The sequence below is a fragment of the Idiotropiscis lumnitzeri genome, chromosome 10 (genome assembly GCF_059441095.1).
Source record: "Idiotropiscis lumnitzeri isolate Australia: NSW breed Sydney's pygmy pipehorse chromosome 10, RoL_Ilum_1.0, whole genome shotgun sequence".
In the NCBI taxonomy this organism is placed as follows: domain Eukaryota; kingdom Metazoa; phylum Chordata; class Actinopteri; order Syngnathiformes; family Syngnathidae; genus Idiotropiscis; species Idiotropiscis lumnitzeri.
The window spans coordinates 21,276,684-21,291,683 of NC_142400.1; the positions used below are offsets into that span (position 1 = coordinate 21,276,684).

Sequence of the window (15,000 nt, forward strand, 5' to 3'; positions counted from 1 at the left end):
CCTCGCACACCAGCTCAGGCTCCTTCCCCGCCAGAGAGGTGACATTCCATGTCCCAAGAGCTAGTTTCTGTAGCCGGGGGATCACAGCGCCAAGGTCCCTGCCTCTTGCCGCTGCCCGACTCACATTGCACCCCACCCCTTTGGCCCCTCCCATAAGTGGTGAGCCCATGGGAAGGGGGACCCACGTTGCTCTTTCGGGCTGTGCCCGGCCGAGCCCCATGGGTGCAGGCCCGGCCACCAGGCGCTCGCCGACGAGCCCCATCTCCAGGCCTGGCTCCAGAGGGGGGCCCCGGTGACCCGCGTCCGGGCAAGGGAAACCGTGGTCCAATAATTTTGAGCATCATAAGAGGGTTTGGTGAGCCGTGCTTTGTCTGGACCCTCACCGAGGACCCGTTGGCCATGGGTGACACTACCAGGGGCAAAAGCCCCCGACAACTTAGCTCCTAGGATCATTGGGACACGCAAACCCCTCCACCACGGTAAGGTGACAGCTCGCGGGGGGTCTATCTATCTATCTATCAAAAATTTGTAGTCATTAGGTTCATTAACAATAGGGCTGGGCGATATGACCTCAAATCAATATCACGATAAAATAGGCAATTTGACCTCGATAAAGTTAAATGCGTAATAAATTCCCCCCGTGGACCAAAATCAAAATAAATGCAGAAAATGCATATTAACTGCTTTTTTTTTTTTATTGACCAATTGGTACACATTACTTTCAATGAAAAAAATCATTTGTATAAACATTCCAAATAACTTGCTTTGCATGACTTGAACAATGTCACAAAGAACAGGAGAAAAGGGGTACCTCTCGCAAAACCTTTTTCTGTTAATAGATGGCGCCAAGATGCCGTATGGCCATGTGCAAAGGCCTAGATTTGTATAAAGGTCTCTTGTAAACAATATAAATAATGCCATGTGCAAATGAGCTTGTGTGGCCTGTAAAGAAAATGCTAAATAAAAGGAAAGATATGTCAATGCAAGCCAAATACACAAGAGTGCATCATCAGGAAAATGTGCCGTCTCGAGTACTCTGGTGCGCAGTCGCCACTTGTCGTCTATGTAATGCACAGTCAGGCTCAAACAGGGATCCATGTTGCGACTCGACCACAAGTCAGATGTGGATCCAAAATGCTTGACATGTCTAAGCTCCCATCCCGATGTCCATATTGGGAAGTACGGTTTGCGAAAAATATTTTTGTACCTCCTGTCGGCTACTTTCACGCGGCGTTTAAATCCCATGCGATCCCCTCTAGCTAGAGGAGCTATATCTTTAGCTATGTGCTAGGCTGTCGCGTCCACCTCTGAGATGTTCTCTCGTGTGGTGTCGCCTCTGTTATGAGCTGTTTTCACTTGTCGAACCTTGCTTCTCATTTTGAGCTTTTAGCTCAAGTTTTAAGTCAACATCATGGTTGTGTTGTAGGTGGTGAAAAAGAAAAGCTTGGACGCGCTTAGTTTTTGTTTGACTTGTGAGACCTTATTTAATTCTCTGCTAAGCTTATACATCATGGAAATGGTATCAAACCAGTTCCCAAAAACAGCGACTGTATCACATGTATATTGCATTGACCTTTTATGAAATACCGTTACATTTTGCTCTCCAGGTGAACCTACGCCATTGTGGGTGTGTGAGGCAGTGGAACCAGGGCAATGTTCTACGCCCACTTTGTCCTCAGTAAACGTGGGCCGCTAGCCAAGATTTGGCTGGCGGCCCACTGGGACAAGAAGCTGACCAAGGCTCATGTGTTCGAATGCAACTTGGAGAGCAGTGTAGAGAGCATCATCTCACCCAAGGTAACAACAAAGTACAACTTGGATTATTCAGTCTGTTCAGTAAAAGTCCCTTTTTAAAATCTCTCTCCCTCTTTGTATATATTTTGTATTGTGCTCATTCATAGGTAAAGATGGCGTTGCGTACATCGGGTCACCTGCTTCTCGGGGTGGTAAGAATTTACCACAGGAAGGCCAAGTACCTGCTGGCTGATTGTAATGAAGCCTTTATCAAAATCAAAATGGCTTTCAGGCCAGGTATGATGTGATCCACTTGTCCTAATAATTTCCCCTTGGTATGGTACCGTGTTCTGAGTTTCAGCGTATTATTTGTGTTCAGGTGTGGTCGATTTGCCTGAGGAAAACAGAGAGGCGGCATACAATGCCATCACCTTACCTGAAGAGTTTCATGACTTTGACCAGCCGCTTCCTGATTTAGAGTAAGTGCATGCCTGCTGTTAAGAATTAATCCCGTCACATCCTCGAAAAAGAACAACTCCAGATATGAATGCTGATTTTTTAAGCATGCATGTCTCCGTTCCATTCATTATGCACCATGTGTTGTACTCAGTATTGCTCTTTTTGGTGTCTTTTACAAAGTGACATTGACGTGGCCCAGCAGTTCACTCTGAACCAGAGCAGAGTTGAGGAGATTACCATGAGAGAGGACGTTGGCAATCTCAGCCTTTTGCAAGACAATGACTTTGGTAGGTCATAACAAAGAGACAGCAATATTCAAAAATCATTTACACAGAAAATTACGTTGAACTTTTTTTTTGTAACAGAGTAACTCTAGTCATATTTTGAATAACCTGCTGTTCTCCTCAGCTGACTTTGGAATGGACGACCGGGAGATGATGCGTGATGCCAGCACCTTTGAGGAGGACATCATGCATGGTGCCACAGCCTCGAACCTTTTGCTAGAGCCTGAGCCTGGTCCAGCTAATCTGCCTGATAAATCCAACCACATGGAGTATGATGACTTTGGTGATGCCTCCATGGGGAACAGCGATGGGGGCATGTTAGGTGAGCTCTTCAAAGTCGTCCATGGCAGCTCCCCTGTAGAAGTGGTGATTTTGAAATGATTTGCGGTTTTTCAGTGGATAAGCTGCTTAGCTCTGAAGATGGTGGTGGCATTTTTGACGACCCTCCAGCAATCACTGCGAGCGTCATGATGCCCCCTGATCATGGAGATGATGAGGATGATTTTGACAACCTACAATCACGTGAGTACTTTCTGCAAAAGATAAAGATTGCATTGAGTTGTTTGGAAATGTGAGTAGCTGTTTACAATCTCACCTGAGTCTATTTACGTTTTACATCTTGTGTGTCTAGCGGGTCCAGACAGCCCAGACTCCGGGCCAGCAGAGCCACTGCCAGCCATGGCTGACCAGACGGAACAGACAACTCTGGTTCATAATGAGGAGGAAGCGTTTGCACTGGAGCCCATCGACATCACTGGTTAGAAAAATATTTGGGAATTTTTGTGCCCCGTTATTTACATTCGAGCTTCTCAGGGCGCTGTTCGACTTCCAGATTTTCCCAGAGATAATAGAAATAATCAGTTCCACAATCTGATCTGCGTCATAAAAAGCGTATTAAATGTGCAGACAATGTTTTAAGCCTGTTTTAAACATTTTACATTAAGAGCATCATGCTTTTGCTTTTTAAAATTCAGACACGGAAGTTTTGCTTTATAATACAATTGGAAAAGCAAATGGTATACTCACGGTTAATGCGACTTAAAAAGAGGTTTCTTCTCTCGCAGCTAACTTTGGGCTGTCCATATAAGAAATTTATCGATGTTGAATTCTTGTTATGTTTTAACCATATGGTACTGGGCATTCAAGTCACCATAGTGGGACTTCATTAAAATTAGTTTTCACATGGAGTTTAATCACAATTGTTCATCTACCGCATTTTCACGACCATAGGACTATTACAGGGCACATCTCAGTGGCGGTTGCTGTTTTTGTTTTTATCACATAGATGGGGCACACCGTTTTATTGGGTGTACTCCAGTTAGCAGTTTTTTTTAATCTGTCCTCATCAACAAATCCATCAAAGTCCTCGTTTGACATCACTGTCAGTCTTGCTGTCGCGCGGCCCCCTTAGATAGTGTTTTTGTCCTTGTGTGACAACTCAACCAGCAGTGAAAGAAGGCGCGGTTTGGAGAAAATTTGGGACTTTTAGGTGCGCTCAGTGGTTGGGATAATGTGGTAGTTTTGTTCGACAACCATTCTCTATCACACTATTGACTATACAACGTTATGATATTATTTGAACTTGTCTTCAGTGAAAGAGACCAAGGCCAAGCGTAAGAGGAAGCTGATTGTGGACAGTGTGAAGGAGCTGGACAGTAAGACCATCAGAGCCCAACTCTCTGACTACTCTGATATTGTGACTACCCTGGATCTTGCCCCCCCTACTAAAAAGCTGATGATGTGGAAGGAGACCGGGGGAGTGGAGAAGCTCTTCTCTCTTCCAGCTCAGCCTCTCTGGAATGCTAGGCTGCTCAAGGTAATGAATGTTGGGCAAAATAATTAGCAACTGTAGTACAGTGACAAGCTCAGATTTCTGTCTGATTAATTATTACCCAAGTGTTGTACAGTTTCCAGATTTATAAAAATGATCTTGAGTGAGTGTGTGCCAACTGTCATTTGCCAACAGTAAATATCCCTTTTGTGCAAGTTAGCCACTTTAATGGGAATTTTTAAAGTTCCGTCTTTCATTGGTATGCTGCCCAGGTAGTGAGAGTTAAGGAACAGAATGAGAAAGTAATGTCCCTTTGTCTTTTTTTTTCACCCTCTCCTTTCACTGCCTCATGTCCCTCATCAGAATAAAGAAGAAAAAGCGTGTTGGTGCATAATCTATGAGGGCTATTTATGGTTTGGCTAACACCCGTTTGACTATAGGACTGTATATACTTTTTAATGATCCTTCTATTCAACAATTTACTTTCCTAATCTCTTCTCTGCATTTCAATGTTAGATGTTCACGCGCTGCCTGACACCTCTGGTGCCAGATGAGCTCAGGAAGAGGAGAAAGGGTGGTGAAGCAGACAGTTTGGATGAATTTCTCAAAGAGCTGGAGAACCCGGAGGTGCCCAGAGAGGATGTTATGGGTCAGCACAGAGATGTCATTGGTAAGAGGAGTTTTGAGGGTCAATTGACAATTAAAATTTAGTAGTTGCCTAATACAGCTGTTCCGTAACAATTTTCGCTCGTTCACTATATAGATCAGACTATCATGGAAGAGCCAAGTATGCTGGCTGCCTCTGCAATGGAAGGCAGCAGGACAACACTGGATGAGACGGTCATGCCACCTCCCTCCACCCCTCGTGGTGTCAAACGGAAGACCCTTGACAAGGAGAGTGCCGTGCCTGTGAGTTCTGCACAAATGTCTTCACGAATAGGGTAGAAGCTAACCTTGATGAGTTCTACTGCCAATAGTTGCCATTGATTGATCCTGTTGTCTTTCAGATGGCTGCCTTAGAACAGCAGCCGCCACAACAGCTCGCCGACCGCTCTGCCTTGTCTCAGAGATTGGACATGTCGCAGGTCGAACTCCCACCAGAGGAGACCACCGTCAACCTCACGCAGCTCGTTCCTGAACTGGACCTTCTCGGAGAGAAGAGCAAAGGCAAGAAGGATGAGAGCGACGAAGAAGAGGTTAGTTGTTTATAAATTTTAGTGATGTAACATTTAATACCTGTACAAGCAAGAAAGGGCCACCATCCATCTCACCACTCATCAGATAGTCAAGTCAAGTCAATTTTATTTGTATAGCCCTTAATCACAGACAGTCTCAAAGGGCTTTACATAGCCACAATCGACATCCCCGATCTTAACCCCCAGGAGGGCAAGGAAAAACTCACAAAACCTCATTAGGGGAAAAGTGAGAAACCTTGAGAAGGGACCACAGATGGGGGAATCCCCCTTCCAGGATGACCAGGCTGCAATGGATGCCAACTGGGCAACATTTGACACATACAATGATGCTATGCAATAATAGATGAGATAATATAAGAGTCAATTGAATGAAGTGCTGCAGGAAGATGACTTTAGTGGAGTGGGTCCTCATCCAGGGCCGTAATATCCATGGCAGCATATCCGAAGATGAGCCTTCGATCTTGTACCAGTCAGTTGATGTAAATTCAGTACAGCCACTTCCAAGTGAATCGCCATCACCTAATTCGGGGAATTGGGAACAGAAAAGAAAGAACAGAAATAGCAAACAGGCCAACAAGTAGTTCAATGAAGTGCTGAAATATAAGGAAATCAGAAAAGGCGCAGCATGAAGACTACTTCGGCAGAGCAGGTCCCTTCCCGGTTCGTCAATGCCGTAATCTTCAAAGCATGTCCCCATCACCTAATTCCCAAGCAGGGGAAGGAGGGGGCAGAAAAGAGAAGAACCGGCAGTAAACAGGCCAACAAATAATTAAATTAGATGCTAAAGTATATAAATAAATTGATCAAATGTCGCGCTGCAGGAAGACGACATCACTGGAACAGGTGCATGCCCAGTTGGTCAATGCCTTAAACTTCCTAGTGGGTCACCGTCACCTAATCCCCCAGCCGGGGGAAAAGGGGGCAGAAAAGAAAACAAAAGAAAAAAAAAGCGGCAGTAAACAGGCCAACAAATATTTCAGCTAAATGCACAAGAGTATAAATGCGTCTTTAATAGTGTTTTGAACATTTCTACTGAGGTGGCGCCTCTAATATCTGAGGGTAGTGCATTCCAAAGCATTGGTGCCCGAATAGAGAACGCCCTAGAACCTGCGGACTTCTTTTTGGCTCGCGGGATCACCAAAAGACCAGCATTTTGTGAGCGAAGGTTTCGGGACGGAACATATGGTACCACGAGGTCAACGAGATAAGAAGGTGCTAAGCCGTGCAATATTTTAAAAGTAAGTAGCAGAACTTTAAAATCACATCTCAAGTGGACCGGAAGCCAATGCAAATTGGCTAATATCGGGGTAATATGATCAAACTTTCTCGTCTTAGTTAAGAGTCTAGCTGCTGCATTTTAAACTAACTGCAGGCTTTTAATACTCGACATGGGGAGACCCGAGAGCAAAGCGTTACAATAGTCGAGGCGAGACGTAACAAACGCATGGATTAAGATTTCCGCGTAACACGTTGATAGAATTGGGCGAATTTTAGCAATGTTACGCAGATGAAAAAACGCAGTTCGAGTAATATTTTTAATGTGCATTTGAAATGACATAGTTGCGTCAAATATAACACCGAGATTTTTTGTTGAATCCTTTTGGATAATATTACATTTATCGATATTCAGAGTGGTGTCTTTGAGAAGGTACCGATGGCGCGCTGGTCCAATGATGAGCATCTCGGTTTTATCTGAGTTAAGACGCAAAAAATTGAAAGACATCCATTGTTTAATTTCGGCAAGGCACGCCTCTAATTTATAGCAGTCGCGCGGATTCGTTATATCCAACGGCATGTATAATTGCGTATCATCAGCATAACAGTGAAAACTAATGTTATATTTCCGTATAATATCACCAAGCGGTAGCATATAGATGCTAAACAATAGAGGTCCAAGTACCGATCCCTGCGGAACTCCACATGTGATCTTACAAAGATCCGAAGTCGTATTGCCATGAATTACACGGTGCGTCCTCTCCGACAGATACGAATTAAACCAAGAAAGAGCTGAACCTGAAATGCCAACACACGTTTCAAGGCGTTTTAATAATGTTATGATCAACGGTATCAAAAGCGGCACTAAGATCGAGTAAGAGTAATATTGATGAGGTGTCGGCGTCTATAGCTATGAGAAGATCATTAGTAACTTTAGCAAGGGCCGTCTCAGTAGAGTGGTCGGCTCTAAAACACGATTGGAAAGGTTCAAATTGATTATTAGCAGTCATATATTCATTAAGTTGTTGCGCTACGACTTTTTCAAGAATTTTTGCAATAAACGGAAGATTTGAAACCGGCCTATAGTTGATGAGACTCTCTGGGTCAAGGTTTGGTTGCTTAAGTAACGGTCGGATAACGGCGGTCCTAAAAGCTGCTGGTACTACACCCGTGGTAAGTGATAGATTAATTATATTTAAAACAGACGGTCCTAGGGTCGTAAACAGTTCTTTAATTAGTTTGCCAGGAAGCGGATCGAGCACACAAGTTGTCGGTTTTGCCGCACTAACCAATTTTGTTAAGCTCTCAAGAGATATTTTTTTAAATTGACATAAGGTTATCGGACAGTTATCAGCCCTAATGTCCCTATTAACACCATTTATCGCGGAATTCGACGAAATTTTAAGAACAGTGTCTTTAATCTCATCACGAATACATTCTATCTTCTGAGTAAAAAATTGCATAAAATCGTGAGCTGAATAGGAAGAGCTATCCGAGGTTGGTCGCTGTTGCGTTAGCATTGCTACGGTATCAAATAAATATTTAGGGTTGTTTTTATGTAAGACAATTAATCTAGAATAATAATTAGTTTTGGCTAGATTAAGCGCTTCTTTGTATATTAGTAAACTATCGCACCATGCCTGACGGAAGACCTCAAGTTTGGTCGCACGCCATTTGCGCTCAAGCTTCCTACAAGATCGTTTCAGTACGCGCGTTTCCTCTGTAAACCACGGAGTAAGCCTCTTTGGACGAGTTTTAGTTTTTAAAGGCGCGACGGAGTCAAGCGCATTTAACAAAGCGACATTAAAGTTGTTTGTGAGATCATCAATCATACCAATATAATTAGGAAACGAAGCAGTTGCTAAAGGGAGTAGCTCAGAGAACGCAACGATGGTTGAGGAGCTAATGTTACGGCTGCTATAATTTTGATTATGGTCAGAACGATGACAGTGAGCCAAGACTTCAAATTTGATAAAGTAATGGTTAGATATAGCACTGGTATATGGTAATACAATTATTTTTGAAGATGCTAAGCCTCGGGTTAATACCAAATCTAGCGTATTGCCATTTATATGCGTTGCTTCATTTATTATTTGCGTGAAACCAAACCTATCAATGATTGTCCGAAACGCCACGGTAAGTGGTTCCGACGGGAGATTCATATGAATGTTGAAGTCGCCCATGATAAGTATATTATCCGCATGAGTTACTAAATCAGCTACGAATTCAGAAAATTCATCTAAAAAGCCGGAGTAAGAGCCAGGTGGACGATAAAGAACGGCAAGATAAAACGGCAGCTCGGCTGAGGATCGCATAATGAGAACTTCAAATGTTTTAAAGGAATTGCTAAAACGAGGAATAAGTTTTAGGTTAGATTCGGAAATGAGGGCTACACCCCCGCCTTTCTTTTGAGGGCGCGCAACATGCGAGCTCACGAAGTTTGGAGGCGAAGCCTCATTTAGCGGTAAAAACTGATTCGGTTTTAACCAGGTCTCGCAAAGACCAATCATGTTAAGATTATGGTCTCTAATAAGGTCATTAACTAACAAGGCTTTCGATGAAAGCGATCTAATATTTAAAAAACCGAGTTTCAATAAAATAGGTCTATCTAAGTTATTCCGCGCAACAGGACTCCTGGTCATAATATTAAGGAGATTGCCTTGCCTAGGTCCTGGATTGTACCTCGAGCGACTATAAACGCGGCGAGAAATTCTGACGGTCGGAATCCGATAGTTATTTACCAGCTTTCGAGTGCTATTATTTTGAGAGAACGGCTCGTCGTCAATAAAACCGACCGATGAGGAATGCTTAAACCCATCATGTATTGCCACCTCAGTAGAAATTATATCAGTATGAGATGTAACAGCGTATGGTGTGTAGCGCTCAAATCTAGAAGAAAAGCTATGTGTGTTGTCTAAGTCTAGCATAGCGCTAGTTAGCTCTAGCCTTACAGACTCCATACCCTTCCTTACAGGCTCACTATTCGCCTGCAGCCCGACCTGCTCTAATATGAATAGTCATGGAAGGCTCAAACAATAATCTATGTTTCTTGAAAGAGTGATGGCGCCTTCCCAGTTAGGGTGAAGGCCGTCCATCCTCAGCAGGTCGGGTCGGCCCCAGAAAGAAGGCCAGTTATCTATAAACTGCAGTCCCTGCTCACTACAAAAACTAGCCAGCCACTTATTTAGCGAGAATAATCTACTAAACCTCTCATCATTGCCTCTCGCAGGCAAGGGGCCAGAGACAATTACTCGATGCTGACTCATCTTTCTGGCGAGATCACAAGTCCTTGCTATGTTTTTCTTTGTGATCTCTGATTGCTTCATCCTAGTGTCATTGGAGCCAACGTGTATCACTATATCTGAATAGCTAGCGTTGTTTGCACTGCGCTGGTGTATAGGTGTCTTGCGCGCTAGCTCCATAAGATTAGCTTCTATGTCGGGTGCTCTGGCCCCAGGAATACACATGACTGTGGCTGGATTTTCAAGCTTAATGTTGCGGGTAATGGAGTCACCTATCACTAAGGTGCGGGAGCCATGAGACCGAGGTGGAATGGAACTGCTATGTGTCTTAACAGGCTCACCGCGATTAGCAAGCCGTTTACGGCCAATGCTAACCAGACTAGCAGGTTGGCTACAACCCGTGCTAACAGTCGTGTCCGCCACGTTTACGCTGACCACATTACTCTGCTCTAGCTGGCGGACACGTCCCTCTTGCAGGGAGAGTCTTGCCATGAGAATGGTGCAAGTGTTGCATGTGGTGGTGCACGAAACCATAGTTGCGTTTACTCGCCCGGTGGATAAAAGCGGAGGAAAAGATGTCGCGCCGAAAGTGACGTCCTGTCGCGCCAAAAGTGACGTCCTGCAGAATTAAGAGTATGGTATAAAGTTACGTTAGGAGGAGCTTCAGGCTTATTTTTTTCTTGAAATGTGAGAGAAGTCATTGTCATTAAACAATGTTATTAAAATATTTATGATAGATCTTGATACATCGTATTTTCTGGACTACAATTTGCTTTTTTTTTTTTTATTTATAATTTTTTTTTACTGGCGATCATCCAGTATTGTCATAGCTGACCAATAAAAGTACCGAACATGTTACAGTAGACCAATGAAACTGTCCCAAGTCCGCCCGTATACTGAAGCTTCATTAGCCATGTGCGTTTGGAGTGCTGACGAGGGCTGCCTGAAATGCACGAGTCTGTTTGCGCAGCATATGCTGTGTGGGAGCAGATAGTAAAGTGGTAATGAGCATATAGTGTTAATGCTTGTGATTGAAACAGATAAATCCATTTATCCGTCCAGTCATTGACATTGGCGTTGTTGTCCATTTTTCCAAGTAGTTCTCGTACTTCTTTAATCAATGGGTTTTAGTTTGTCGCAACTACTTTATTAATTTAAGGGGTAATCATAATGTATAGACGAAAACTCCAAAAATGTTCTATTGAAGACCTCGCGTGAATTTTTTTTAAAGGGCTCTTGTGCAACTCGCGCAGGAAGCAGCTCACACTAACCAGCACCCCACTGTTTAAAAAAATAAATAAATAAATAAAATGCTGACGCCCATAGTCCAGGAATTAATTTATTTCACAGCTGCTTGAATGCTATTCGCCAAGCTATCTTGAGCCGCAGCAGTACAGACTTTATTTGTACTACAGTGAACCCTCGGTTATCGCGGTTAATGGGGACGAGACCACCCGCGAAAACTGAAAATCCGCAAAGTAGCGGCGCACCTTCAAAAATGCTTAAAAAAAAAAAAATATATATATATATATATATATATGTATGTATATATGTATATGTATATATGTATATGTATATATGTATATGTATATATATGTATATATATGTATATGTATATATATGTATATATATGTGTATATATATGTGTATATATGTATATATATGTATATATATATGTGTATATATGTATATATATATATATATATATATGTGTATATATATATGTATGTATATGTGTATGTATGTGTGTATGTGTATATATATGTATGTATGTATGTATATATGTATGTATGTATATATGTATGTATGTATATATATGTATGTATGTATATATATATGTATGTGTATGTATATATGTATGTATATATATATATGTGTATATATAAACAAAACAAATTATTATTAAAACTTATTGTTTTTTTATTCCCCAGCCATTATTTTTGTATTTATTCAATTACTTCTTTTTGTATTTATTTAATTACTTCGACTTTTACCTGCCGGTACGCCGTCCGGTGTGCCCTGTGGAATGAAAGGTGGCATTCTTCATTTATTTATTTATTCATTCATAACTGACAGCCTCGCGCTCCGCTCATGCCCGGGCGGAAGTTGTTCCTCTTCGGCTTAACTGCCACGCACGCCGGCCGGCCTCCTCCGGAGCTCTCGCACGGTCCCGAGCGAAGCGAAATATCGCCGCGCTAGTGCCCGGGCGGAAGTTGTTCCTCTACCGCTTAACTGCCACGCACGCCGGCCTCCTCCGGAGCTCTGGTACGGTCCGAACCGCGCGAAACGTCGCCCCAAATCGTGCCCGGGGGAACGTGCTCTTCTTCGTCCACTCTCTTCTTCGTCCACTCTCTTCTTCGTCCACTCTCTTCTTCGTCCACTCTCTTCTTCGTCCACTCTCTTCTTCGTCCACTCTCCTCTTCGGCGCACGCTGGCCGTCTAACCGCTCCAGCGCCCCCTCGTGCCGCTCGGCGAAACTACAATGCCCCCGAATATTTTTTAGACCCGCGAAGCACTGAAGCCGCGAAAGGTGAAGCGCGAAGTAGCGAGGGTTCACTGTATTTGCAAGTCCATGCACAGCAGAAGACACAACCGCGTGATGCAGATCATCTCCTCCGTGGTGACAAATGGAATGCGCCCAGTAGGTGCTGTTTTATAGAGCATTGTGCAAGACATTGCTTTGGCTAAGGATCCCTGAAAATGGCAACTCCGAAGTAATAAACCTACGAAGCAGTTTAAACTACAAGCTATCAGTTAGTGTGTTAGCACTGTTGGTGAAGGTTTGAGACTACTTTCATTTGACAACAGATCAGTCATGTGTATGTAGGTGTGGGGGAAAGCTGGATAAAAGGGCCACTGTCCTCTGTCATAGTCTGTCCTATCATTGATGTTATTGCAAGCAAGAAGCAAGACATGATCCGCACGCTCGACTAAAGGTATAAAATGCCGTGGCGCACGTATTTCTCTCAAGTGGCCATCCCAGACCTGTTTAATAAACAGAAGGTACATGTTGAAGATGCAAGCAGTATATTATGCAGTTGCAATGACAGACATTAGCGCCATACATCCGTCTAACTATTCATTTAATTAATAAGAAGTTTGAATTAAAAAGTTGCAGTTTGTAAACTGGATTTTTCACAAATTCAGGGGACTCATTTACTTCATTTATTTTTAATATTTTTGTCCTAATTTATTTACAACTTTGCTCCATTAATACACCTGCTTTTTAATTGTTTCCTATTTTAGTTTAAAGATGTTTATAACAGTTGCTGCGTTTGAGGTTTTATTATTTTCTTCTGTTTTTGTAAAGGAGTCAATGGACTAGTGCACTTGCACTTAATACAATGCGCCTTATGGTCTTGATGGTACAGTAGTCCTGTGTGAGCTCTCCCCTTCTATAGTTAGACATAGGGCTGTGACGATAATTCAATATTGATATGTATCGCGATAGTATGGTGAGTGAGATCAATAAAAAATGGTATCGATAAACTTTCGGTCCCCCAAAAAAAAAAAGAAAAAAAAAGGGGGGACAACGGAGCAAATTCGACATATCACTGCCCTACTTGTCACAAACTCCCTATTGATGAAATGACACCCGAAGCTTACGCGTGCGCCGCTGAGCTAGCGTGACTCAAAACAAACAAACAAAAAAACGGGTGGCTAGAGTGGACTTACCGGCCGACTTGAGGAAATGCATGCTTAATCATTAAGCCGATAACAAGCACTCCCTCCCAAACACGCACGGGACGAAACGGCCCGTAGCTCTAGTACACGAGACCTTCGTGGCATGGGAGGCGGGCGTACGTAGCAGTGAAGCCGCTAACAAGCACCCTCCGCGGACACCCACTGGACGAAACGGCCCGTAGCACCAGCACGCATGTGTTCCGTCTCAAGGGAAGCCAGCATTTCAATAGTTGATGTAAATTTTTCATTACTGCTCTGTTTATACAGGTTTTGGTTTGCTGTTTAATTTGCGTATTTAACAACAGGCATGTTTTTCTGCAGCTTATGGGTCCTTGTATTTACGTTAATTTATGTCGGGCATATTGTTGGACAGCTAAGTGGTCCTAGGAGAGATGTATCGAGGCCGTTAGCTGCGGATGCGCGATTGCTACAATTTTCGTCGTGTATGCGCCAGAATGAAATTGAGTTATTGCGCTCTGTTGTTGTTGGAGTGGAGTGCTATTAAAGCTACTTTGTTCTCTATCTCTGTGTCCAGTTACGCTCTTTGATTCGAGTGTCTGTTTGGATGAGGCGCTCCGGTGAATACCCCTAAATTAACATACAGTCCTAGCTCACCGCAACAATCGTAAAAAAAAAATGTATATACCGTATTTTTACGCCCAAAGACGCGCTGTATCAAAGGGCAGAGCACCAGTTGAGGGGGCTATTTATGTAATTAATACTTAGACTAGGCGCGCCGCACTACGAGGCGTGTGTTAGCATGCTAGCCCGCGCATGCTAGCTCGCGCATGCTAATGGCTGTTAGTAGCAGCACTTCAGCTCAGACCGATCAGGGATGTCATGGCAACACATCAATTGACTACGTCAGGGAAGGGATGTCACTGGTCACCGCACTCCTTAGAATCATGGTTTCAAATCAAAACCATAAACATCTCTGAACACCATAAAAGCAAATAATGAAACAAAGAAATACAATTAACACAAAACATGCATCTCTCATGCCATTCCTATCACCAAAAGAAATAAAAATAACACAAAAACAGTACTGAGGCATTCTGGGAGATTATCACATTGAGGCATTCTGGGAGATTACCAGCTTTATCAGGTTTGAGAGATGTGAGTGTTTTTTTTTTGTTTTTTTTTGCTGTCTGTTGTCTAAACATGTGATGTTTCTTGCTTGCAGTAACTTTATTGATAAGACAAACTACGACATTGTGGACAGCTGCCCTTTTGTCCAGCTTTCTCTTGCACCGTCACTGAAAAAACATATTCACATAATGTATTTGTCATACACAATTTGTAGCATAGATGTCTCAGACTTTGGCCAGCAGGGTGGGCTAGCATGCACTCTGCAATGCCCCAAAAAGAGTTGTTCAGTCTACAGAATAGGCGCGTCGTATGACAAGGCGCATCGT

The 15,000-nt window shown here is 43.1% G+C and overlaps 1 protein-coding gene across 1 annotated transcript in view; it reads left to right on the top strand.

The window, feature by feature from the left end:
• LOC148329650 (double-strand-break repair protein rad21 homolog A-like) overlaps positions 1-15,000 on the top strand; it is a 22,877-nt gene that overhangs the window by 5,122 nt on the left and 2,755 nt on the right. The window contains exons 2-12 of the mRNA XM_088306728.1: positions 1,608-1,797; positions 1,902-2,031; positions 2,114-2,213; positions 2,374-2,480; positions 2,602-2,799; positions 2,874-2,999; positions 3,109-3,234; positions 4,070-4,293; positions 4,765-4,918; positions 5,012-5,157; positions 5,256-5,444. Coding sequence (XP_088162854.1) covers positions 1,654-1,797; positions 1,902-2,031; positions 2,114-2,213; positions 2,374-2,480; positions 2,602-2,799; positions 2,874-2,999; positions 3,109-3,234; positions 4,070-4,293; positions 4,765-4,918; positions 5,012-5,157; positions 5,256-5,444 — 1,644 coding nt within the window. The 5' untranslated portion in view covers positions 1,608-1,653. The remainder of the gene's footprint in view (positions 1-1,607; positions 1,798-1,901; positions 2,032-2,113; positions 2,214-2,373; positions 2,481-2,601; positions 2,800-2,873; positions 3,000-3,108; positions 3,235-4,069; positions 4,294-4,764; positions 4,919-5,011; positions 5,158-5,255; positions 5,445-15,000) is intronic.